We start from the raw sequence: 27,718 nt of genomic DNA on the forward strand, positions 1-27,718 counted from the left end.
AAAGCACTCATGTTTTGACAAAACTTTAAAGCTTCCATAAAAGTTAAATTAGAAAAAAATATGAAGACAACCACAAAATGAAGTATGAAAGTATGACATTTTTGTTCCTAAGAGTGAGTCCTTGAAAATATGTGGTCACTACAGAGATGATTCTAATCACAAGACAGCAGATGAACATGTAAGTAACTCCCCATGATCTGTCTGTGTCCAGAGTCATTTGTGGCGTTGTATGGTTTTCCTTTTCCTTCGTTTGAAAAAACAGCAGCACCTACAGATGAAGGAAAATATTTCTTTATTATAAAAGCACTAAAATTATCAAAGGTTGAATCTATTACATTAATTCAAATGGTTACAAAAATAGGCTAGTGTAAGAAAAACAGTGAAGACATCAGTGAAGCATATGTTAGTGAAACTATGGCATAGTTACGTCTCATCAACATGCTTTTTAGTTATAGCAAAGTATTCTCTGTAGCACAAAACGGAGCCACTAAGTTCAAAAGGCTTTGCTTCAAGAATTGAAATGCTACGGTGTTCTGAATCCCAAGTGACCAGGGCATTTTATTTAGGATGCTCAATAATCTCTGACAGAGGCATGACTTGATAGAGCTCATCAAATGTAATCTCTCCCTTTCTCAGATATTTACATATGGCCACTGATGCCACTGCTAAAAAGACAGTATTGATCTTATTACTGGGGACTTTGTCTTAACTAAGAATCAGTACAGATTCCAAAGGTAAAAAGAAATTCAAAATCCATTCATTGACAAAGATCTCCCATCATATTTACAAACTGAGATGACTTGTACTTTTTAAATTCTTAAAAAGTTAAAGAACATCAAAAGTATTATGTTACTTTAATTAAAATAAATATGCTTAAGGTTTAAGATATCATAATCAAGGTAATTTTGTTTTGTAATTCAAAAGCTATATATTCAAAACAATATAGTACAGATTTTTATTCCTAGCTGAAAAAATATAGATATAATCCATAAGAAAACTAGTTTAAATTCGCCCAATCGTGAGAAGATGCAATACATCATAGCTGCTGTAAAAGATGCTGAAGCTAGTATGAACTGAAAATTAAATGAGAATCACTGATTAGCATTTGTCCCCTCCCAAAATTAAAATCACACATACCCTGAAAACCTAGCATTTCTTCAAAATAAAGATATGAAGAGATGGTTGTATACCCTCCTATACTGTGTGTTCATATAAATCATTTTTGTAATAAAAACAAATGTATATTTATTGTGATTCCATCACCAAAAATCAGTCAATCCAAAGACTGTGCAAATGACCCTAGAAAAATGTTTCTGTGATTCTTATCAATCTTTTATCAATTCATAAAAGGATATTAATTCAACATCTGCAAACTAAGCATAATAGATATGTGTAGATTTAAGTGTAGTATCCAGCAAAAGATTTGGAGGACAAAGTAACTGTTAGATAGGGTTTATATATTTTGGTGATATAAATGTAAATAGAAATCTACACTGTTCAATTAAATATACAATCTTAGCCGGGTGTGGTGGCGCACACTTATAATCCCAGTGCTTGGGAGGCTGAGACAGGAGGATCGCACAGGTTCGAAGCCAGCCTCAGCTACTTAGTGAGACTGTCAGCAACTTAGTGAGACCCTGTTTCCAAATAAAATAGAAAATAGGTCTGGGAGTGTAGCCTGGAGGTAGAAAGCCTCTGGGTTCCAATCCCAGTACCACACACACACAAAAAAAAATTCAATCTTTATCTAAATTATATTTGGTAAAAAAGAACTTTAAATCATGTATTATGATTTCTACCATAACTAAAAAACAGTAACAGGACATTGAAAACCAAACTATATAAATTTGTTAGGCATGGCTGGGGATTGAACTCATGGGCATTCTATCTCTTAGCTACACCCTTTTTATTTTTCACTTTAAAACAGGGTTTCACTAAGTTGCCAAGGCTGGTCCCATCAGCACACAATGTACCACAGATTATAAATAATTCAAAATTTGTGTTATCAACTGACAAAGATTCAACTAGAACTATGTATAATTATGAATCTTTTATAAACTTTACTTCACTGAGGTGACTACCAGAAAAAAATTGAAATAAATTACCTATCTTGGGCCTAGAGAAAAGCCACTACTGTGTAAAAAACAAAAGATTTTTCCTAAATTTAAAAAAATAGTCAATTTTTTTTTTTTTTTTTTTTTTTTTTTGCGGGTCGGGGGATCAAACGCAGGGGCATTGGACCTTCGAGCTATACCCACTGCCCTATTTTTTTTTTTATTTTGAAAGAGGGTCTCACTGAGTTGCAGAGGGCCTCACTAAGTAGCTGAGGCTGTCTACGATCCTCCAGTCTTAGCCTCCTGAATGCTGGGATTACAAGCGTGCACCACTACGCCCAGCTCAAATTTCTTTTTAACTATATCTACCTAATACCTTCTCAAATTTACTATAAAAATTTTCTAAAGTAGAAAAGAAAAATACTATTCAAGTCAAATTCTTTCTAAGAGGTAAAAATCATTACTCTAAGATATACCCTTCAATAGATGACTTAGACAAGATCATAAAATGACCATATAGCAGAAATCAAAATATGGAAAATGTTGGTGTTTAGAAAAAATAGACCAAATATTTGAAGTATTAAATTTAAAATATGGTCAAATTTCAATAGAAATTTATTATTTATTATAAGGCTACTTGAATAAGGTTCACTGTTCCTAAATACTATCACTTGTCATTTCAAATCCCCAAGTTAGATGCTCTTAATTTTTTTTGTTATAAAGGTATTTATTTAAGCCTATTAGAATGAAAATTTTAATGTGCATAAAAGTTTTAGTGATCAGCTTAAGGCTCAGACTTTCTACACTTATATTAAAAATTCATATTTTCTAGTTTATTTTTCTAGTACTATTTTCAGTTCTGAGAGGTTCTTCTTATTTAAGTAATCTTTTTTCAATAGCAAAAGTATTATCAGGTACAAAATGCCATGCCAAGCATTTATTTCAGACGGTGTAATATTTTAAAGTTAATTCTAATTGTAGACGTTTTTAAGTTCAAACACTATTTAGAAAAGGACATGTTTTTCAGAAATAAGCCCCACTAAATAAACCCACCCTTAAAATATTTGCAAAAGGTTGGCATGCTATTAAAGTCACTGCCACCAGAGGGAAGTATTGCTTTATGTGTTATGAATGCATCCAACTACAAATGTTCTCAAATATATAAGTAACATAAGTTAAGGGGTAAATTGAAATCTTACCTGTGGTTGATTTCATAAAAGTCATTTAAAGAACTTGACTGTATCATTTATAGTCACGTCTCATCTCAATTGTCTCCTGTGCCTGAGCAGTCAATCTCAAAACCATGCTGTTTCCATGCTGTTTCCATTCAGCTGCTCTATCACACCACTTTGATTTTCCTCTAACTACTTACTACCACATTCTTTTTTTTTTTTTTTTTTGGTGGTACTGGGGATGGAACCCAGGGGCCTTCAACCTCCAGGCTACACTCCCAGACCTATTTTATATTTTATTTGGAAACAGGGTCTTTTAAGCCAGCAAGGCTGGCTATGAACCTGCGCAATCCCCTGTCTCCGCCTCCCAAGTACAGGGATTACCAGAGTACGCCACCACGCCTCGCACTACCAATTCTTTTATTTACCTATAATCTTTTACGTTTTTAATTGCTTGCTCACAGACATAAGCCCAACAAATTTAAAGCTAGCACTCATTTAATAACTCAGAATAAGATGTCAGTCAAGAATCTAAAGCACATTCTAAAATACAGAGTTCTTGCCCATGGACTACAAACTCTAGTAGAACCTCAAAGTGAATACTGAGTGCCTCTGTGAGGGATTTTGGAGAAAAATGGCTTCTTCCAGATCCTTAAAGAAGTCTAAATCTCAAGGTTTAGAAGCACTGCTCTCTAGATATAACTGCCTGGCCACCCATCCTGTTTGTCTATTTTCTAAGAAGCCCCATTCTGGAATGCTGTAGGCTAAACACTTCAGATTAATATGAGGTGGACCCAGGCATTCAATTCCTATATGTAGGTAAACAAGTAAAAAGAGACAATGTAATGTTAGAATCTGCTATGACTGAAACTGTGTGTGTGGGAGGTTACAGCTACTATTGATAACTACTACAAATAACAAGGATTCCAGGAGTTAGCACATACAATTCTTGCAGGTGATATGAGCAAATTATTTTATCAATAAACTCAATTATATGGTCTCACCTATATGCACACCTATAAAATTTGTAACTATATTTTTCCTCCGTGGTGCTCGACTCTCAGGAACTAACTTTTCTTGCTCGTTAGTTCATGCGCGCCTGGGGTCTGTTTGTGTACAGACGACATTGGCAGCTATCCAGGGGGAAGGCTTTGGCTTACCAAACACTGATACCATGTTCTTGTCAATCTTTTCTTTTCTCGGCTCTTTCCTTATTATTCCTCATATAGTCTGGGGAGCCAACATGCTCCAAGTCAGTGCATGTTCTGCCATCATTCAATCACTAGCCTAAAGCTTAATGCTACACATCTACTCCAAAATCCTCGGGGAGTAAGTACTAAGCTCTGCTGCTGATGAATCCCAAGGCCGTTTCTTTAAATGCTGTTAGGCAAGAAACAGGAAATCATAATGGAGAAAGCTCATGTGGTGAGGGCCAACACTTTGCTGTCGACATTGCACCACCTTCCCCTTCACTCACTGTCTTTTTCCTCATCTAGAAATTGCTTTGTTTTCCTGAATCTCTGTAATACTTTTACTTTTCTCAAATCCACCCCAAAACTGAAAGATGTCTTCCTGTCTGAATCTGAAGTTATGTACCCTTCTCCAATGACTCACTAGCTCGTCCTTTGACTCAGCACTCATACTTTCCAGATCCACTTTAGAACTTAAACTTAGCCTCTCCTGACTTGAGTTGATGAGTAATCTGAAAATCTTTTATAACATCTAATTCTTAAATCTCTGACATAGGATTTATCCCCTTAAAGTTAACACCTAGAATGTAACTTCATATCTTCAGGTATCTTGATTTTTAAAATGAGGAATTTCTCAGTTAAACAAGAAGAGTTTAGAACAGAGAGCAAGACCATTCACATAACTACTCCAAGAGAAATATGCAGGCCTATCCTCATCTCTAACTGCAACAGTGTTCCATCTTCTCACACCATCTTAGTTCAGATATTTCATCTTCCCTCTATGTGTGTGGTTGTGTGTTACTGGGAAGAGGTGTTCTACCTCTGAGTTTCCTCTGTCTTAAGTCTCTCTTCTCACCAATCTGCCATCCAGACTATCCCAATCATAAATACAGTCATGCCATTTTTCCTGTTAATTTTCATCAGTGGTTCCCCACTGGCAAACAAGTTATATTGTATTTATTACTTTTTACCATTATTTTAATGCCTTTCTTCTTTCACACTAAAATAATCTCTTAAACCAGGCCTGGTGACAGGCATCTATAATCCCAGTACTTGGGAGGTTGAGACAGACAGATCTCAGGTTCAAAGCCAGCCTCAGCAATTTAGAGGCTCTCAGCAACTTTGTGAGACCCTGTTTCAAAATAAAACATAGGGCTGGGAGGATTGTAGATGGAAGGTAGAATGCCCCTGGGTTCCATCCCCAGCACCATATATACAAAATAATCTCTTGAGAAAATATGTTTTGTTAATCTTTGTAATTCTAGAAATTTTCAAAGTCCTAAACACTTACAGACTAAATGAATGGACCAGAGTTCATCTTAACATACTTTTAAAATAGCAGTTTAATTACCAGACTACTGACCCAAAATATGCATTATCTATCTCATTTCACAGGAATATTTAGTTTATATTTATGCAGTTTCATAAAACTGCTTACAAATTAATTTTCCTAAGGCTCAATCTTATAGTTTCTGGGGTTTATTCATTTGTTATTATTTTTTTTTGTGGTACTGGGGTTCCTGGAAGCCCTTCTACCTCCGGGCTACACTCCCAGACCTATTTTTACATTTTCATTTTTGGAAACAGGGTCTCCTAAGCCAGTGCGCGCGGCTGGCTTCGAACCTGCGCGATCCTCCTGTCTCCGCCTCCCAAGCGTGGGGATTACAAGCGTGCGCCACCACGCCCGGCTCATTTATTAATTTATTTAGTGTGTGTGTGTGTGTGTGTGTGTGTGTGTGTGTGTACATGTGTGTACGTGTGGTACTAGAGACTGAACCCAAAGCATTCTACCTACAAGTCTTTCTAAATCCTCAAACCTCTCCCTCCTTTTTAATTTTTTGTTTTTAAACAGGGTCTCACAACATTGCTGACTGCCTCTCTAAATTGCCAAGGCTGAGATCCTCCTGTCTCAGTCATGACACCTGGCTATTTCTTGGCTTTAAATCTTACCTTGCTTTCTTTTGTTGAGAAAGATAATGACTACATCTCTTTACCTGGCTTCCCAAGCCCTTAGAGACTAGAGACATAGCCTATCTCAGTTTCCATGAGCACATTTATACTCTCTGTACTCACATGATTACTCCTCAAGCCTGCACACATTCCTTCCTTGCTCCACATCATTGTCTAACCTCTTCTCACTCCTCTCACCCATCTCCCTTATCAAATTATGCTCATCTTTGAGAACTACTGAAAAGGTATTCTTACTCATTAAGACGTCTCTCATGTTACCAGGTAGAAGTACATACTCTGTTCCCTGAACTCCAATTAACATTTTGTCCCTCACCTATACTGCCAATCCTATAATGCCTTGAAGATCAATGTTTCTCAACCCAGTTGCTACTCCGAATCAAGTTGTAAGTCTGGCATGGTGGTGTAACTGGGAGGCTGAGTTACTGTAACTGGGAGGCTGAGACCAGAGGATCACAGATTCCTGGCCACCCTCAGCTACTTAGTGAGGCCCTTTTCAATTTCATGGGACCCTGTTTCAAACTAAAGAATAAAAAATAGGGCAGGTAGTGATATTGATAACTAGATCTTATCACAAATGAACTAATTAAGTCAGAACTCTGAATGTGTATGTTTAAAACTCCCCAGGGGATAATGCAAAGCTAAGGCTGAGAACACTGTGCAGATCAGTGTACTTTTCTTCTCTACTGATATGTAAGCCTTCACTTCATAATCACCACCAAACATAATAATCTGGTCAGTAAATGTTAGAAAGGATGAAAAAGAGAGAACGAAACAAATTGAAGATGGTGTCAAACTACTTAAAACTCAAATAATTAAACTAAGGGAAGCCTTGTTCTCCCCTAAATTTCTAGAAGGAATGATGAACATGCTATCATTTGTATCATCTTGAAATAAAATTTTCAGCTACATTCAATCTTATATAAGGTAAAATCTCATTATTAATGTAGGGGCCATTTTATACAGAGGGGGACAAAATATTTTCCATCATCTGGAAATCATATGTGGTCTAGTGAGTTACCATTCTAGGAAACTTGAGAATGTGAAAAGGTTCACCATAGAATACATTTTATTTATTTTTATTTTCTTATTTATTTATTTTTTTGGTGGTACTGGGGATGGAATCCTTTTATCTCTGGGCTACACTCACAGACTTATTTTATATTTTTATTTGGAAACAGGGTCTCTTAAGCCAAGGAGGCTGGCTTCAAACCTGTGCGATCCTCCTGTCTCCACCTCCCAAGCGTAGACAAGCGTGCGTCACCACGCCCGGCCAGAATACATTTTAAATAACAGGATGAGAGAAAACTTTGCCCACCACTTGTAAGAAAAAGAGCATATTTTGAAAGGAAATTCTAGGTAGGTTTCTAGCAAGTTCCTGTTCAGCAGTAAGAGAGAAGAGTATCATATGATACAATTCAGAAAGAAAGTTATATTCACATTTTCTTTTCACAGACTAAAGGAATATGAAGAACTTTTTTTTTTTTTTTCTTTTTGGTGGTACTGATGGTCCTGGAAGCCCTTCTACCTCCGGGCTACACTCCCAGACCTATTTTTGCATTTTTATTTGGAAACAGGGTCTCCTAAGCCAGCGCGCGCAGCTGGCTTCGAACCTGCGCGATCCTCCTGTCTCCGCCTCCCAAGCGCGGGGATTACAAGCATGCGCCACCACGCCCGGCAATATGAAGAACTTATTAATGACCTCAAAGAAATGTTGAGAATAAACCTCATTAAAGGAAAGACAAAGCTTCTGTATTAACTGAAAGTGTTTCTAGTGAAAAGGTAGAGAACTTCTAAGGATTCCTGTAACCTACATAGAGTAAACTTTCATGGGTTGCTATACTTTTTTCTTCAACATCGATTTATTAAGAGTGGCATGGTTTGCATCCAGATTGTCCCAAAGGCTCAGGTGTGAGGCAGAGCAGCAATGTTCCGAGGTGAAAAGATTGGATCATGAGGGTCTGACCTCAGCCACAGATCAGCCCCTGAGATGGGTTACAAATGTAGATGAACCTCTAGGTGGGTTACATGGTGGGAGGAAAGAGGTCACTGGGGGAGTGGCACTGGGGCTCCAGCTGTTGCTGGCCCTTTCCTATTTCTTTCTCTCTCTCTTCCAGGCAGCTTAGAGCTGAGCAACTTTCCTCTGCTACACCCTTCCACCATGCTTCTACCTCAGGGCTGGCTGACCATGGACTGAGACCTCTGAAACTGTGAGCCAAAATAAATCTTTTCTCCTCCAAGTTGTTCTTGTCAGGTATTCTGGTGACAGTGGTAGAAAGGTGACTAACAAAGATAAATTCTCATCATAAAATTCACCTTTTTAAAGCATACGATGCAGTTGTACATAGTATATTCATGAATTTTATAGCCATCATAAATCATGATCTAACTTAAAAGATTTCCATCATCTTATAAAGATAACTCATATCTCTATGCAGTCATTCCTATCCATCTGTTCCGTACCTTAAGCAACCACTAATCTACTGCCTATGTCTATCTATTTATTTGCATATTTAAATATTCCAGACACTATATTTAAATGGAATCACACAATATATTTAGCCATCTGTATCTGATTCTTTCATTTGGCAATTGTTTTCAATTTTATTTCTTTATATCATCATATCAGTATACCATTGTTTAATTATTTAGTAATAATTTGTTGAGATTATACTATACCTCTCACTATATACTACATTATATACTATACTATATACCATATCTCTCATGAAAAATGCCTTGTTTTCAAGAAATTCAAGAAATGTGTATTTCAAAAAATTCAAAATACCTCATGAATTTGAGAAAGGCAGACTTAATAAACCAACATAATATAGAGTTTTGAATGAGAAGCAGGGCTAAGAAAGATGGACAGAAGACAAGATTATGAACATTATGAAGGGCTTTGGTGTAATGCCAAGAAATCTGGACACAAGCAATGGTGAATAGCTCCTTCAGGAAAAGCCTTCCTAGAATTGTCTTCTTTCTCATCCTTTAATGCCTACAGAAGAGACCAAACCCATAAACATACAAATCCACACCCATCTCAACTAAATAAATTACTACTTCCTTCAAATCCAGCTTCATACAGCATTCTCTGACCATCCAGGTCAGGAAGTAATCTTTTTTCTTTATAAATTCTAACCATTCTTTATACATTTGATGATAGAACTGCAATCTTTTCTGCTAGTTTGTAATCTAGTTAAATGCAAGAAAGAGTCAGGAGCACTGGGACACTCCTGTGCTCCAGTTCTTAAAAGGCTGAGACAGGAGGTTCACAGGTTCAAGGTCAACACCTGGTAACTTAGTGAGATTCTGTTTCAAATTAAAAAATAAAAAAGGCTGGGGGTGTAGCTCATATTATCAAATATTTCTGAAATATCAGTAGTATAACTGTTGAATAGACAAATAAGTAAATGTAATAGATTTCCCTGAAAGCAAGTCTTTAGAACAATGTGAACGCAGAATGTCAGTTTCAGAGAAGAGTGTGGGCATGAAAGCAAAAGTACAGAAAATTAGTGGAATAAACACAATACTGGGAAGTACACAGATGAGAAAGGTTACTGTAAGCTGGTAATAGGAAAACAAAAGGGATGAGATAGACTACTGAGTACCCGCCATGTGCCAGGCAAAACATCAGAGCTTTATCACACTTAACTTTCTCAACAAACTATAAGGCAGATACTATTAGCATCATTTCACAGAAAAAAAATATAAGCTCAAAGAAAGTAACAAGTAGCAGAAGTAGGATTCTATAACCTATGTTTAACTGCAAAGAAGAGGTGCATTCTAGCCTGCCAAACTGCCACCCTGCTCTATAACTGTCCTTAGGGCTATAACTAAAATTCACAAATATATGCTATTATTTTTATTTTAAAATATGCAAGTAAATAGCTGACTTATCTATCTTAAATTGTACTAAACTTAGCCATATAGTCCATAAAATTCTAATTTTGAAGGAAATTATATAATGCTTAGAAATAAGTAAATAAAATGCTTCAAACTTTGTTAATCTAACCAATTTACTTTCTCTGCTCCAAGGCTGACTCAAAATTGGTCCTGAAACTGAGAGCGGCATTTAAAGCACAGTATTACAACTAAAAGCAAATGTCAGATAACAACTTAAATTCAGTATTATTTATACTAGAATATTTTCCATATCTGTAATTGTCAAAAAATAAAGTATTTTAAAATCACTCTCTCTACAGTTTATCATGAAATTTATCAACATAGTATTCAGTAACAATAGTAACTGCTTAGTAAATGAAATACTGCAATTTAGTATTACTATGAGAAGAGGGAATCTGCTATGTGTACTTAATAATTACAAATAGGAGAATAGAAATCTTAACTCAAAAACCTACTTTAAATAAATAAAAATATTATAAGACAAATGCACAAGCAAAAGCAGGATTAGCATATCATCTATGCAATTAAAAAGTGCCCCCAAATAAATGTCACTAGAAGGAAAAACGTTGCAGCAGGCAAAAGAGCTCCTCAAACAATTTTTTCAGGCTTTTCAGAACTGATGGTAATGACATAAAATACTTTTAAGTAACTTTTACCAATTATAATTTCTGTTGAGAGGTTGTTTAAAAAAAAGTGCTAAATCTTTGAAATGATAGTCAATGGAGCTATTTCTGCCTGCCTATACTTGAGAACTCACCACATGTTCAACACTTTCTGGCAGCTATATACACCAAAAAAAAAAAAAAAAAGAGGAAAGAAAAGAGAGACAGAAAGAGAGAGAGTGAGAGAGAGAGAGAGAGAGAGAGAGAAAGAGAGAGAGAGAGAGAGAGAGAGAGAATATCATCAGACACTGCTCACAATGAGATAACACATTGTTTTTCATGCATAATTTTTCCAAGCAGCATTACTATAATTTATATTTATAAAAGCAAATTTAAAACTAATAGTAAATCATGCAACATTCTACAAAATTATTTATTTTTAAGCTTACAGAAAAAAATGATCAATAGTAGAGCAATTACTTTCATGCAACACTCCTAAGTATCGAAAGTTAAAGATATACCATTATGCTTAAAATTAGCACAGTTCTTAAGTAACTATTTTTGTATTATTAAAATACCTTAACACTTTTTAAAATTAGTGATTTAAATAATTAAGCATACCACTTTTTTTGCATGTACTTATTCCCTGAAAAGAAATTAACTGAAATAACTGTATGTGACTATAAATCTCAAACATGCATAGTTTAAGAAAAAAAAAGTTACTAAAATAAGCATGATGAATACATACTTAGTTTCATCTATCACTTCTACATCTGCAGGGGCTGTGATGGGTGCATTTGAACGTCCTGCAGTAGGGTCATCTGTATTTAACTCTCCATTTGTAGAACTTACAACCTGTTTAAAAAAAAAAAAAGAAAAAGAAAGAAAGAAAAAATATAACACAATACATACATATATATACTAAATGTTAAATTATTTAAACTAGAAAATTATTATGAGTACAAAAATTAGTAGGTAGTCGTTCACAACCAAATATAGTAATAAGTCTAACATTTTCATTAATAATCAAAGTCAACCTATCTGTGCTTTTCAACTTACTTCCTATCTTAAAATTTCTGTCTTCTTTCTTTTTGGTTTTGAAAGCTAACTCCTACACCAATGTTACAATTAGGTCCCTGTTGTGTACCCATCATCTGTGGTGTATGGATACATCATGAATTACTTCTCTTGAAAATTTTACTATTGTTCCTTCCAATAAATTCTTCATTTCTATATGTAATCATGCTCAGGTCTTTATCTCATACTGCCCATTTAAGTAAATGGCAACACCACTCATCCACATAGCAATCCTTAAAAGAAGTAGTCACTGTGATTCCTCTTTGACTTAAGCCCATATTAACCCATAAGTAGGTTCTATTAAATCCTGCCCCAAACATATTCCATAATCTAACCAGTTTTCCACATATTTATTTCTACTAGGACTCCAGACCAAGCTTCTATGATCTCTTATGTGAGTAAGAAAAAAAGCTTATTACCTAGTCTGCTTTTATTTATATCCCAAGTAGAATATATTATCCACACAGCAAGCAGGGTGCTCCTTTTAAGATACAAATCAGACTGGGTATAATTTTCTGCTTAAAAGTCTCCAACTACTGGCTTTCCATTTCATGTTGAATAAAAACCTATACTCCTTGCCCCATTTGTCAGAGTCCCTGATGGCCTGATATTTGCCTCAGGTCTCACACTACCAACCTTTTATCTCTCCAGCATCCATCTAATACGTTGAGACTCTTTGAATGTCACAATATCTTTGTAGTCAATGATTTTTAAAAGCAAACTAATATAATTCCCAAATTATTCAATGAATATATTAAAATATTAAATCATATTTTACTTAAGACTTAATTTTTTCTAAAAAGCATCAACAAAAAAAGCACACTAAGAATTTATAGATTAATTGCCAAAGAGTTTACTGGACCTATACTAGGATACAGATTTATTATTTGAAAACAACTTTTTTACATATTCTAAAAGCTATAACTAGAGCTATAACTGATATTCTTGATATTCCAAAAGATTCCAAGTAGTAGTGACATTCTCATGAACTTTCAACAAAGATAAACCAAAATGAATTTTCTATAAACTTTTACTTTCATTCGTATTAATTAGAAACTATTTTCTTTGAGTATTCAAGTCTTTGTAAATGTATAAAAGAATATCAGAGCCGGGCGTGGTGGCGCATGCTTAAAATCCCAGCATTTGGGAGGCTGAGACAAGATGATAGCAGTTTGTGGATAGCCCTCAGCTACTACTTAGTGAGGCCCTTTGCAACTCAGTGAGACCTTGTTTCAAAATAAAGAATAAAAAATAGGACTGAGGGTATAGCTCAGAGGTAGAATGCTCCTGTGGTTCCATTCCCAGTATTGAAAATGATATTAATAATAGTAATAATAATAATAATAATAATAGTAATAAATTAACAAGCCGAGTGTGGTGGTGTACACCTGTAATCTCAGTACTTGGGAGGCTGAGACAGGAGGATAGCAGGTTGGCAGCCAGCCTCAGCTATTTACTGAGGCCCTCTGCAACATAGTGACACCCTATTTCAAAATAAAGAATAAAAAAAATAGGGCTGGGGGTGAAGCTCAGAGGTAGAATGCCCCTATTCTGCCCCTATTCTCAATTCTGGGGATTGAGGTTCAATCCCCAGTGGGGGGGGGGGGAATTAACAGTACTGTTTTATCCTAATGATGATTTAACAAGGAATTTCCTAAACTAGACTAAAGGAGATGAAACTGAAAACTATTTACATTTAAATGCAGATAAGTATACTCTTCCTACAACCTCTTTTTCAGCTTTCAGCACCTCAAAAAAACTGAATAAAAGATGTGATTGTAGTAGTCACTCAATTTTGTTCATGGTTAGTGGCTCTGAATTTTCAAAGATTTAAGACAGAAACTAATTTTAGAAATATTCATTAAAAGTCAACATTCATAATTAGCCTGAGAAGTGACTGAGATATGGCCAGTTATTACTCCTGACATTAAATACATAACGTTTTCTTACCACTGTAAAACACTTGCCTCATCTGTTTCTGATATTATCACCTATATTTGTATTTCTGGTAAAAGACTGGCTAAAATAGCAAGACTGCCTATCACAACAATTAATGTTACTCTTTTATTTATTCAGCAGTGACAGCTGTACTTCATGCCTTTGCACCATTTGTTATTCTATTCCTTTCTCCCCTCCAGGTGCTCAAAAATCACATTATTCTTAGATTCAAACCAAAGACTTCTCAGCTACAAGAGATTTCTAAACAATCAAGAAGAATACTGTATAGTACAGAACAGGGTGTTTCAGTAGTGGACTTAGCATTTGTCTTCTTTCCCCAGCCCACAGTTGCCCCTCAGCTGTATCAGATCAGATTTTCAAGTGGATCAAGCTCAATGGAGTTGTGCTACAGCAAAAGGCATAGCTACTAAGGAATTAGAGATTATCTATTAATAATAGTAGATTTTAAAACTTAATTTTGGAAATCTGCTTCATGAGATAGAAGCACATCAGAAAGAGGTAATTAAACTCTTCATCTCCCCTCTCCCCCACACAAAGTAAACTGTACTTTCCAATTATTTTTCAAGTCCTCCTGTTTCTCTTCATCTCCAGTACCCAGCAGCTCATCAACTATACTTTTGACAGCTATGCCCCTGCCTCTGATTTCTCTCCTTTCCACTGGGTCTAGGAAAAGTAAGCTGAAGAAAGAACTAATCTAATCAAGTTATTCCCCACCCAATTCTCTTTATGGCTACTAAGTATCTTCAGAATAAAGTCCAAATCTAGTAACAAGACCTACTAAAGCCTTCATGATTTGCTTTCTGCCTACCTCTCAGTCTTGTTTCTCAACACAAACCAGACTGAATTTAATTCCTCAGTGTGTCTCCTCTACGACCTTATGCATGTTACCATCTTTGCCTGGTACAGCCTTTCCGGATCCCTTCCACCTTCTTTAGATGGTGAACTTCATTGATTCTTTAGGTCTCAACGTAGTTGTCACTTTCCTGGACATTCTGACTCACTAAATCCATGTTAGGTCATTCTCCTACATACTCTCCTAGCCCGTCACACTATCTCCACTCACCACACTGCCTGTTTATCAGCCTCTTCTATCAATTGAAACTTTCATGAAGATAGGCATTGTTTCAGTGTGTTTTTCCTTTCTTTCAAAGAGTCCAGACAATGTCTAGCACCTGGTAATCACTAAGAGATATTTTCTGATTAATGAGTGGACAAAAAATTGAATTTGACAATGAATGTGAATATCTATTCCTTAGCATTACCAGTGACACTAACAGGGAATAGAGATGACACACTCACTTTCACTAGGGATTTTCCAAAACGAACAGATCAAGAATAAATTCAAAATAAAATGCTCAGATATTTGAATATCATTCTTAATCTCATCAGTAGAACAGTTCACCAAAGATACATTTGTGAATTAACATGATTTCATTAAAGAGAGAGAGAATAAATTGAAAAAAAAATCCATCTGATGATGCTTTCTTTTGGCTGTGACTATACTTCACTTGTAAGAGATGCTTAAAAATACTAGTCAAGTTTCATTTGAAAAAAAAAAATAGTTCTACTTAACTAGCACTTCTTAAATTCCAGACCCTATGATAAATATTTTAAGTTATATTTTCATTAAAAATGAGGTAAAGTTATATTGATATCTTCCTTTTACTAACACAAAAAGAATCTGAACCAAGTCGATTGCAGAGACCATGCTTTTAACCAGTGTCATCAATTTGGTAACCCACATGTCTAGTCTGTTACACACTAAGTCTGACAAAGCAGGGATTTCAAATTCAGAGTCTGCTACTCAGTTTTCAGATCAAAAGCACATCTGAAATAACAAATGATCTTTCAATAGGTCAAAAGTGTCAAGAAATTCCATTCTACACATAACTCTAAACAGCCTGGTACGCTTTCAGTGCTACACTGAGAACAATGACTACTTATATTAAGCAGAACGCAGTGATGAGAGGGGATACCACGGGCCCAGAATGGCTCATTTTAGATAACTGATGTTTCTGTTTGGAATGACTTGAATCTGTTTCACCTTTCATTACCATATAGCTACCTATCTTTTATTAAAATGTCTTTGCTGAGAACATGTCTCATGATATGCCCTTCCTATTTATTGAAAGTCCTGTCTTAATTGTTACAAGAAGTTTTTCTCTCATGCAAAGTTAATACTTGAAACTTTAATAGGTAATTTAAAAACCATTGCACAAAGAATCTCAATTCCTTTCATGCATTTTTATTAGCAAACAGTTTTGGAGATACTGTAGCTCAGTGGTAGAGCATTTGCCTGGCATGTATGAGGTGCTGTATTTGATTCTCAGCCAAAGGCAAGGAGATTTTTTCCCCTTTTTTCTCTTCCCTTATCATAGACAATGAGAATGACTGAACACATTGTTTCCCTCAGGATCATCTAGAGTATTCATTAAATAATCATATTAGCTGAGACTTTAGGTACTTTTTTCATCATTATTAGTTTTAATTGATACTTTCATTAGTCCAATTATGCATGTATCATATTTTAACATCCCAAATAATTTTGAAAGAACGTACGATGTAAACTTAAGATGGATTCAGTCATTACACTGCATGGAGATGAGACTCAGGCATTATTTTGTCATTAGTAAGTTTTTCAATCACATCAAACTTTTAAAATGTTTATATCAGGCCAGTTTAGTATAAAGAGTACATAATTATTTCTTTTACCTATGTATACTCTGTGTATTTCTAGGATTCAAATAAGAATATTACTCAGTTATTGAATATAAGAAAGATGGACTCTAAGCAGACAAGTTTTAAGGAGAAATTAGAGTACAGATATCTTGGTGAATAATCATGAAAAAAAATAAAAGGTACTGAAGTGATAAATCAATAATCAAATTCATTCACCCTTTTATAGTAAAAAGGGAACCTATGAATCACCTTTGGGAATCACAAAAGGCCAAGAAAAAGTTACTAAGAAAAAAGTTTATGATAATATAGTACAAGAGTGGTAGAAAAGGTTTCTAGGAGTGCCTTAACTGTTTCAGGTTCCCATGAACACTAAGCAAAAAATCACTTGCTATAATTAATATATTATGAACTTAGGAACATGGAAACACACAGAGACATATACAATCCAGTTTTGTTATGCAAATTAAATAAAATCTGCTCAATTAGCTTTCTCAATGATATGAATTGAGGTAATGCAAGTTTTATAATTCAGGCACCTGTCTGAGTCTTTCACTGAACTTTTATAGAACTATTCAAATACTTCTATTCGTTACTGAAAATTCAACAGACTACAAAATTCTATAAAACAGCTCATTTTAATTCCCTCTAAAATTTAATGGTGAGAAAAACATGGATACATAAGATGAAATCATGAATTGATTTTTAGAATCTAAATACAGAATAAATTCAGAATGTAGACTCAGGTGATTAAATATATACTAAAAATGTAAAACTGTCAAATGAGAATTATTCAAGTGGAAAAAGGTGGAGAAAGAAAACATAATAAAAACATATTAAAATGAAATGGAAATGATATTTGTTACCGCAATTACTTTAAGCCAGCATTTAGATTATTTTAAACTGATATTTTAAAAGACATAAGAGTCTCACTGATCTTTTTCTAGCAATATGATACACACAAATGACTAAAATTTAGCAGGTATGGAAGAAGAAATTAAGTAGCTGTTTATAGTTTATAAAAAAGGGGAAAGAGAACAAATTATAAAAAACTGCTTTAATTTTGTGTAAAAATCTACACAAGTTATTGAAAGGAGTATTTAATAAATACTTATCACGGAAGTTATTTTCTCCTTCCATTTTCTACTAGTACAAACAAAATGTCCCATTATAAAAACCAAGGCTGTGATGTGTGCGTGTATGTCTCTACCATTTTGTCCTCCATTAAGATCCCATGCCATCACCTTTGGGAATCCATTAAGATGTATGACTACAATACACCAATAAAAAGGGTTTTTTAAAATAAAAATAAATAAAAACCAGGGTCATGTTTATTTGACCAATTAATCACATTTTGAGTACTACAAATTTTAAAGAGTGAGATATCTACAAATTAAGTTTGAAGGAGACAAAATCAATAAAAGGGAAAAGATATAACAATGTTCTTATTAATTAAAATGGCTGATTATTGAAAAACAATATTTAATATATATTTTAAGTAATATAATTAATTTCTAATCTGTTATGAGTATGACTTAAATATTGTTGCATATACTTGCAAAAATGTTAAGGCAAAAAATCTTAGTATTTCTGGTGGCCTTTCTAGACCATGTTAATTTTATTTTATTTGGGGTTAAATAACAGGAATAGATTATGAATAGAATTTAGCAACAAGCTTCCCATTAGGATATGAAACCATGCCATGAGTTCCATAAAAGGTTAGTTGTATAAATTTGGGGAATAATCACTCATGCAAAAATCAGAAAATACCTGTACCGAGCCACCATGTCTGTCTGCTGCAAGGTGAGCTCTCAAATGGTGGGGATTTGACTGCTGGGAGTCCCAAGCTGCCCTGTGGTCTGCCGACTGCCATTTATTTAATGCATGTGGCATGCATGGAAGAAGAAAAACCCAATATGTTAAACATCTCATCCTTGTCATATATAAAACAAATGTATAAAAGGATTAAAATATCCTTACTATTCTGAATCACAGGTGCAGTTATTATTGCACAAGGAATGTGGAGTTTCTCTAAACTGGGTAGATCAATAATAAAGAAAGCCATAACATTTTAGAAGTAAAAGGACTCTGGGGGTCCTAGGCTCCAACTTCTAGCTTTATAGATGAAGTTAACAAAGAAGCGAGAGAAATAAAAATGACATGCCCAAGAAAGCACTCCAAATAAATCATGATCAGAACAAGAGGCCACCTACTCTATTTTCCTTTATTTATTTATTTTTTTGCAGTATTGGGGATGAAACCCAGAGGCATTCTACCTCCAAGCAACATCCCCAGCCTAATATTTGAAACAGGGTCTCAATGAGTTGCAAAGGACTTCACTAAGTAGCTGAGGCTGTCTGCAAACCATGATCCTCTTGTCTCAGCCTCTCATATGTTGGGATTACAAGCGTGCACCACCACGCCCAGCATCTATTTTCTTATAGTGAAAGTTCATCTTCATTTTCTCATGAGGAGGTATTTTTAACAATGTAAAAAGATAGTCTTTGTAAAGTTGTACTTTAAAACCTAAAATAATGCTCCCCCTTGCTAAGTATTCTGTTTCTGACTTTAAGAATAACAGGAGAAAACAGAAAAGTTATTTGAAAAGTGAAGAGCACTACATAGAATACTATGAGAATATGACAAAACAAACACACTTTTAAATAAGTGATTCCTGAACATATCTCTTGGCTTTGATTGTTTTTATATGCTTCAAATTAAAGAACTTACATCTATGAAACAGCCTGAAAATTATCAATCTTTTTAGATCTCCTGGAAAAACTGTATGGCAATATGCACAAACTGATCATAACCAACTAGTAGAATTAAGAATATTTACTTAATATGGGCCCATTTCTTTTCTTTTCTTTTTTTTTTTTTTTTTTTTTTTTTTTTTTTTTTTTTTGGTGGTACTGGGGTTCCTGGAAGCCCTTCTACCTCCGGGCTACACTCCCAGACCTATTTTATACTTTTTTAAATTTGGAAACAGGGTCTCTTAAGCCAGCGTGGCTGGCTTCAAACCTGCGCGATCCTCCTGTCTCCGCCTCCCAAGCGCAGGGATTACAAGCATGAGCCACCACGCCCGGCAATATGGGCCCATTTCTATATTTCAGGACAATCTGAATAGCACTAATAAAAAGAAAGAACAGGAATACAGTATTTTAATTCTTACATGTTTGGTTCTGCTTTTGCTACATGTGTTATCACATTTTGAGATGGATATCATCTCCGTTTTACTGATAGACACTGAGACAGTGAATATTTCCCTAACAGAACTAGCAAGGAGTATAACAGGGATTCTCAGTGTCTACTGCTTTTCAATAATGCTGTCTATCACTTTACAACAAATAAGTATGTGTGTGGTATACACATACATGGTGTGTGTGTGTGTGTGTGTGTGTGTGTGTGTGTGTGTGTGTGTGTGTGTATTCAGTGCTATTTTTGTCTTTTTTAACCAAAGTCAAGAGAATCTTAACATGAAGTGCGGAGAACACTGAGCTAGAGGAAGCCCAAGCATGTGGGTGGTCAGAGAAACCCTTTGAGGGAAAGATGTTAAATTTGAGCAGAAGATAAGAATAAATGTGCTGGCCTTTGGCTTCCTAAACCAAACTGTATAATACAAAACAACTTACTCAGTGGCATGAAGTATGCCATTGAAACAATTATGATGGTTCTGTCTTTTCACTGAATCCTATAAATTTGGTGATAAGGAATTCATCACCAAAATTAAACAGATTTGTAGCTTACACTGAAATAAACTGGGTGAAATCAAAATCAAAATATCAAAAAAGATAAAAATGATGCTAAAATTAGGACAAATATCTGGGGCAATAGTCAATTTGGGGGGGAGGTCAAGGAATTCTCTAAGAATGTAGCAAAAAGTATGGACTCCTTAACTTCAACCACTGATTCTAAGTTATCAATAACTTATCTCAGGACATTATAAAATTTCAGTCACTGGAAAGAATTAACGTTTTTCCCTCTGTGATTTGTGGCCTGTGGGTTTCTCAATAAAACTTAAAAGTATATATTGATGCATAGATGTTTAAGAAGACTTTTTTCAAGATATAAAAATTTTCTACAATGATGCAAATTTATATATTCAGGTCTCAAATTCAATATATAAGCCTAAAGAATTACTGAAAATTTCTTTTACATAATCTGAGTTTTACATACATACATATACATGTTTATAAAATCTCCCATTTGATACAAGGACTGCACATATAAATACAGCTCCTACCCTAGCTTACAACCTAACAAGACATGTAAAATATGTAGAAAGTTAAAAATCTAAAATGTTCAAATTATAATTTAGTATAGTAAAGAAATTCACATTTATTTATTTGTTTATTTATTTATTTATATTGGTGGTACTGGGGTTCCTGGAAACCCTTCTACCTCCGGGCTACACTCCCAGAGCATTTTTTTTTTTTTTTTTTTTTTTTGGAAACAGGGTCTCTTAAACCAGCACAATCCTCCTGTCTCCGCCTCCCAAGTGAGGAGATTACAAGCATGTGCCACCACGCCCGGCCTCATTTATAAAACAGACTTCTGAGCCATTTCTTTCTATATACAATCTTTTATCAGGCACTCAAGCTATCAACTAATATTTACACTCAATTAATCTGAGACTCCTACTATACCAATTTTTCTGTGCCAATTTAAAAACAATCTCTTTAAGTTGGCTGTACCATATAGCATAATATAGCTAAATATCCCCTAAAGCGTACCATTTTATCTTGCTATAGGGTTTGTAATAAGTGGCACCTTGTCGTTTAATTAACCCTCACTTGAACTTTGATGGATAAAATATGTAAAAGTAAAAAAGGACAATATACTACCCTTCTTACTAACTGTAAGTTTCCCAATACTTTTAAACTCTAGGTGACAGCAAAATCTTTAAGTCAATGACAGCTTCAATAAAGCTTCTTGTTCCAGAAAAGTGAAAACATTGTTCAAAACTTTCAGCAACTTTCTGTTGCTTTACCCAGGAAACATGCATGACCTCTTCATTCTCACTCAATACTCTACGCACTGTCTCAAACTTACTCCCTGCTCCAAGCGAGGTGCCCTGCTTGTTATTCCTCAATTCTTTATTTTTACTTTTTTTTTCCGGGTCTAGGGAGAGAACCCAGAGAAATTTGACCTCCGAGCTACACCCCTTGCCCTATTTTTTTATTCTTTATTTTGAAACAGGGTCTCACTAAGTTGTGGACGGTTTCACTAAGTAGCTGAGGCGGTCTGCGAACCGCGATCTCCAGTCTTAGCCTCCTGAATGCTGGGATTACAAGCATGCGCCACCATGCCTGGCTATTTTTACATTTTACTTCTTTTTTTTAACTGTTCACTCTCCTCAAAATGCCCTTATCCCAGCATTTGCACTTACAAATTCCATTCATTCCATAGGCTTATCTTAAAATCCACCTTTTCTATAAAAATCGTTTGAATATCCCTACATAACTACATATCCCATCTGTGGCACTTTATAAGTATGCTTTATGTGATATAGCTTATTCTGCTTTGAAATGTAGTTATTTGTATTTTATCATCATAATCAAGATAACAGTAACATTAGCCACAAGAGTTATTTACTGAAAGCTTGTTATTTGCCAGAAATTAACGTGCATTATTTCCATTTTAAAGATGAAAAATTATTAAGGCTTTGAGAGGTTAATTTGACCAGAAATAAGCCAAACCCAGGTATGTCTGATTCCAGGGACTGAATGAGCTTGTAACTAAAGACTGCTCTTGATCACTTATTACAAAATCATTTCTTAATTTGGCCAGAAATAAGCCAAACCCAGGTATGTCTGATTCCAGGGACTGAATGAGCATGTAACTAAAGACTGCTCTTGATCACTTATTATAAAATCGTTTCTTATAGATGGTACTATCTTCTGCATTTTTAAAATACATAGGAAATAGCTTTAAATACAGAAACCTAGTAAATAATTTACTGAACAAGACTATAGTTGGAAAATCAAATGCTATTATAATTCATTCCAGTAAGATAGCAAATGTTTCCATACTAATAGAATGTCAAATATTGCTCAAAGTTTACAATAATTTATGCCATTTATTAGGATTTCATGATTAAATATTAAGCTAATAGTGATAATCAGGAGAAATAGTTTACTATCCTTCAATCTGTTTGTATATAATGTTTTATCTTTTGAAGAAGAAAGTATGCATTTCAATGCTGAAACAAGAGTATCAAACCTGGTTTTTGGATTGCTGCATTTTATCTCGGTGCTGATGTGCTTCTCTGTTTGACGACAGAGCGGGATCTTGCTGAACTGCACCCACTGGAGTAGGCTACAACATAACAACAATTGGTATGAATGTATTCTACTTCAGAACTCTTATTAAAAATAATTTATCTGTTTAAAATAATCAAGGAGAAACAAAAGCCTTAAATAAGGCAAGGCTTTAAGAAGCAATATCATTCTCAAAATACCTTATGAAAGCTAACAAGGGAAAGCAAAAAGAACACAGCTACCGTTTAAAGTGTTTTAAAAACATTTATACTTCAAAGTTTCTATATCTACAAAAAAGTTCTTAACACTGCCATAACTTTTAGGTTACCTTTTCATATCAAAAATGAAAATGTGGCAAGCAAAGTGGCATGCACCTGTAATCCCAGCACTCAGGAGGCTGAGACAGGAGGACAGCAGGTTCAAGGACAGTACACAACAACTTAGTGAGACTGCTTCAAAATAAAAAATAAAATAAGGCTGAAGGTGTAACTTTAAGATAGAAGGGCCCTGGGTCCAATTCCCAATATCAAAAGACATAAAAAAAATTTGTTTTATGTCTCTCATCTCCAAAGCTAATATGTAAACAGAATAAATTATTTCAAGAAAATTAAAGAAACAATGAAAAAGTAATAAAATTACTTATTTTTAATACTTGACTAAAATAAAAGGTTTATAAAAATTCTTAATTTTTAAGGTACTATATGTTAAATTAATCACGAGAATGTATTATACAAAAAGAGTATGCTTGATATTAAAACTTTCTGCCACAATCCTAATACTTGGGAGGCTTAGTCAGGACCATAGTTTTGAGGGTAGTCTCAGCAAGGTAGTAAAGACTCTCAGCAACCTAGCGAGGCCTTGTTTCAAAGTAAAAAAAATAAAATATGGCTAGGGGTGAAGCAAGGAGGTAGAATGTGTTCAACCCCCAGCAATACCCCCAACAAAAGAGAAAAACAAATCAAAATTTAAAGTCCAAAATAATGTATCACTTAAAAAAATCAAGAGGTCCATATGTAGGGCTTTTACATAATTCAAGAATAATGTGGGTCATTTTTCCACTTAAGAAAGTGACTCTTTCTAGACTCTTTCTCTGGAACATACCCCTTTGGTTCTACACAGCCCTCTATGCTGGGAGGTGGTTGTTTCTGGCCTTTTCTTCAGAATATAACCTTTTATCAGGGCCTTTCTTAAACTACACCACAGCAACGCTGGTTTACATTAAAACAGACTATTGCTTAAAAAAAGAATAATATGTCACCTGAAGACCTATTTCAAAACAGGAAATAAAATGAATCCTTTTAAAAAATTGTGTTCTCACTATTATTACATGCTAAAAGGACTGAAAGTAAGGTGGAAGTCTGTGCTTCTAGTTGATGCTGAGAGGCAGAACAAAGCTGATCCTTTTAGCGACGTAGTCTTGACTTATTGCTACCCCTTTTCACATTGTTTACAACTCTGAAAATACAACCATATAGAAAAAGTTGAACTTTTAAAAGAACATTAAATGATTCCGCAGTTAAAAAAAAAAAAAGTTTGCAGGTCTTTTTAATTATGGATCTGTACTATTATAAATAAATGCTACAAATAATTGTTTACTATAGAGCATACAGTACTCACCAACTGTTTACCAATCCAGTCATATTCATAATCAAACATATATCCTTTTCGGTCAAACAAGTCAGTAAAAAGCTTTCTTAGGTAGTCATAGTCTGGCTTTTCAAAAAAATCTAGCCTTCTTACATAACGAAGATATGTTGCCATTTCTTCTAGAAAGGAAATAAAAATCATTTCTGACATTTTTCTATAATAATAAGATATTTAAATGTATAAAAGCATATTATAAAATGTGAAAAATATAAAAAAATTCCATTCCAATTTAAAATTTTCTTAGTTCAATTACAACAAAATAAAAAGGAGGAAGGAAATAAGGAAAATGAAACATGAGTTTAACCGCTATTTTTGCTTCATTTCATCATCAAAGGATAAAAGTTTTATTTTATAATATTTTAATCAAAATCTTGAGTTAATAGATGTTGAATTATGTATAATTATTTAAATAAAAAATGATTACACTCTAAGCATAACTTTTAATTTTATTTAAAATATTGGTACTGATTTATATGAACACATTTGTACCCAGGTTGATGCATTTCCTTTAGAATCAGTGAGATACACTGATCAATAAAGGATTCAAATTCAAATTCCTAACCCTGACTATGAACAACACTCTAACCAACTGAGTTAACAAAATAAATCTTAAACAGATCTCAAAAATATAGCACAATAGTACAGTGTAAGTCTTGCCTTAATTTCTGGTCAGATAACAATTATTCAGTAATTCACAAATCTCTTCACACCATTATCACTCCCAAAATTATAAGGCATGTATTTTTTTAAAGTTATACTTTCTAAAAGGAACAGGAGATTAAAAAAACATAAAACCAAAAAGCAAAATGGTGAGTAAGTAGTGAAAAAGAGTGGCACAGAATTGGTAGGTATTCTCACACCTCTGACATTTTGTTATAGCTGATTTTCTGCTCCAATAACAGGGGGCCAGTAAGAAAAGGATCATACAAAGCCCAGTGGGCAACAAGAGTGGGCACACCTGGTGGCCTTCCTCAACAGTGACTGTCTTAACTATTCTACTCTCCTTCTAATCACCTAGCTAAATTACTTTGGCATTTCCATTTTTTTCTGAAGAATTTTATATGGGCTTCTTAATGATAGCCAATCAATCTGGGCTACACCTAAACTACTAGTACAATCAATATATATTTAGTCTTCTAATTCTAGGTAGTTCAGCAAGAAAGAAAAATATAGTTTTCTGACAATGAAAAATAAGCAAACTTAAGAAAGCTATTGAGATTATATTACTATTATTATTATTTTTTTTAAGTACTGGGGATGAAACCAAGGGCACTCTACCTCCAAGCTACACCCTCAGTTCTATTTTTTTATTCATTATTTTGAAACAGGGTCTCACTGAGTTGCAAAGGGCCTCACCAAGTAGCTGAGGCTGTCCAAGAACTGCGGTTCTCCTGTCTTAGTCTCTCAAATGCTAGGGTTACAAGCATGCGCCACCATACCCAGCTGTATTACTATTATCAGCACGATAAAAGTACCAAAATTGTACAGCAGAACCAGTGAATACTGAAGTGAAATAGGAACTCAAGTCTTGCATCTTCAAATTCAGTTCTCTTTTCACTTAACATTGCTGCAGAAATCACAGTAGGTATTTTAAAATATTAACAACAAATTATTATTTCTTAACTAATTTAGAAATTTGTTGGTTTAATTAAAGTTCTCATAAATCTACCTGAAAAATAATATTCATAAATATATTCATGTTTCCAATGTAAAAATACCCTAAAGCTAGTATCGTTATCAAAATTTGATTTTACTTTAAAACTAAACCAAATAATGATAGCCAGTCAATCTGGCTATACCTAAACTGCAGTACAATCAATATTTATTTACTCTTCTACTTGTAGGTATTTCAGCAAGAAAGAAAAACCTTCCTTTTGAATCTCCTCTTTTGAACCTAATAGTGAGACCTAAATGGCTAACATTTATGTAGATGGCACTGTTTTCCAAGTATTATGTCACTGAAGAAACAACTTCAGCTAATATTGGTTAACATTATTAACATATATAATGTGTTTGTATCAATATCATCTTGCAAATACACACAGTTCCCATGGTCTATACATCAATTTTTGACAACTTTTAAATCACTTTAAAGTGTTCACTCTCTATAAACATAAAAAAAGTCATTTATAAACTTAAGCAATGAAATCAATCAGTTCTGGTTCTCCATATAGAAGCACATTTATCAACTGGCATTCTTTACCTGGGAAATTTTCACATAGCACTTCTATCGGGGTAGCTCGTTTTGTATCTCCAATTTTCTGATAACGCTCTTTTAATGTGTCAGCCTAAAATAGGAAAATAAATCCTGAGACTATAGTAATGTTAAAAATCATCTAGTTGGAAGATACGACCTTAATATATATGGATGTTTTATAAAATTCAAAAAAAAATGAAACAATTACCTTTAAGCCTTGCCAAGGAAGACTGCCTCTCAGAAAATACATAAACATATGACCTAAAGCTTCTAAATCATCTCTTCTACTTTGTTCTGAAATAGAAGAGAAACATAAATTTCACTTTTCCTTATCAGTTAAAGATGAAAGAATAGAGAACTGATTCATTATGTAGAAACTAATTTCCAAAATTTCAATGTTTGAATATAAATACATTTCTAGTATCTAGAAATGACAAATTCATAGCTAAACTATGTTTTATACTAATATTACTGTGCATTTTTAAAATGTCATTTTGATTTTTAAATGCTACTGTAGATTTATTCAACTGCTTAGAGATCTACGTATGTAAATATAGGCCAAAGGAAAAAGGTTCCAAGGTCAAATAGTACTGTATACTATAGCGCCACCTTAAAGAATTAGAATAAAACACATTAAAGGTTCTGAGAAGTCCTAGAATTAAAAAAAAAAAAAAAAGCTTAGCCAGGTATGGTGGTACACCCTTGTAATCCCAGTACTTAGGAGGCTGAGATAGGAGAATTGCAGGTTCAAGACCAGCCTCAGCTATTTAGTGAGGCCCTCTGCAACTTAGTAAGACCCAGTTACAAAATAATGTATAAAAAATAGGGCTGAGGGTGTAACTTGGAGGTAGAATGTGTCTGGGTTCAATTCCCAGTATCGCAAAAAAAAAAAAAAAAAAAAAAAAAAAGTTTAACTTTATTTTACACTGCATTTCTTAAATTTATGAGAACACAAAATTTCCATCCCACATACTTTCCATTAAGCACAATTAGTATTGTTTAGCTATGTT

General features: G+C 34.2%; 1 protein-coding gene across 6 annotated transcripts in view; it reads right to left on the bottom strand.

Annotated features, from left to right (window-relative positions):
* Positions 1 to 213: 213 nt before the first annotated feature.
* Positions 214 to 27,718, bottom strand: part of CSNK1G3 (casein kinase 1 gamma 3) — a gene marked incomplete at both ends in the record, with an annotated part of 73,568 nt that continues 46,063 nt past the window's right edge. Inside the window, 8 exons of one of the 6 annotated variants that reach the window (XM_080698210.1) lie at positions 214 to 268; positions 11,048 to 11,071; positions 11,641 to 11,747; positions 18,375 to 18,470; positions 22,827 to 22,922; positions 24,482 to 24,627; positions 26,715 to 26,799; positions 26,917 to 27,002. In XM_080698210.1, the coding sequence (XP_080554336.1) occupies positions 214 to 268; positions 11,048 to 11,071; positions 11,641 to 11,747; positions 18,375 to 18,470; positions 22,827 to 22,922; positions 24,482 to 24,627; positions 26,715 to 26,799; positions 26,917 to 27,002 (695 nt within the window). Of the gene's footprint in view, positions 269 to 11,047; positions 11,072 to 11,640; positions 11,748 to 18,374; positions 18,471 to 22,826; positions 22,923 to 24,481; positions 24,631 to 26,714; positions 26,800 to 26,916; positions 27,003 to 27,718 lie in introns of all 6 variants that reach the window. The other 5 variants (XM_080698209.1, XM_080698213.1, XM_080698211.1 and 2 more) reach the window with 5 other exon arrangements.

Source organism: Muscardinus avellanarius (assembly GCF_963383645.1).
Source record: "Muscardinus avellanarius genome assembly, chromosome: 7".
NCBI classification, from domain to species: domain Eukaryota; kingdom Metazoa; phylum Chordata; class Mammalia; order Rodentia; family Gliridae; genus Muscardinus; species Muscardinus avellanarius.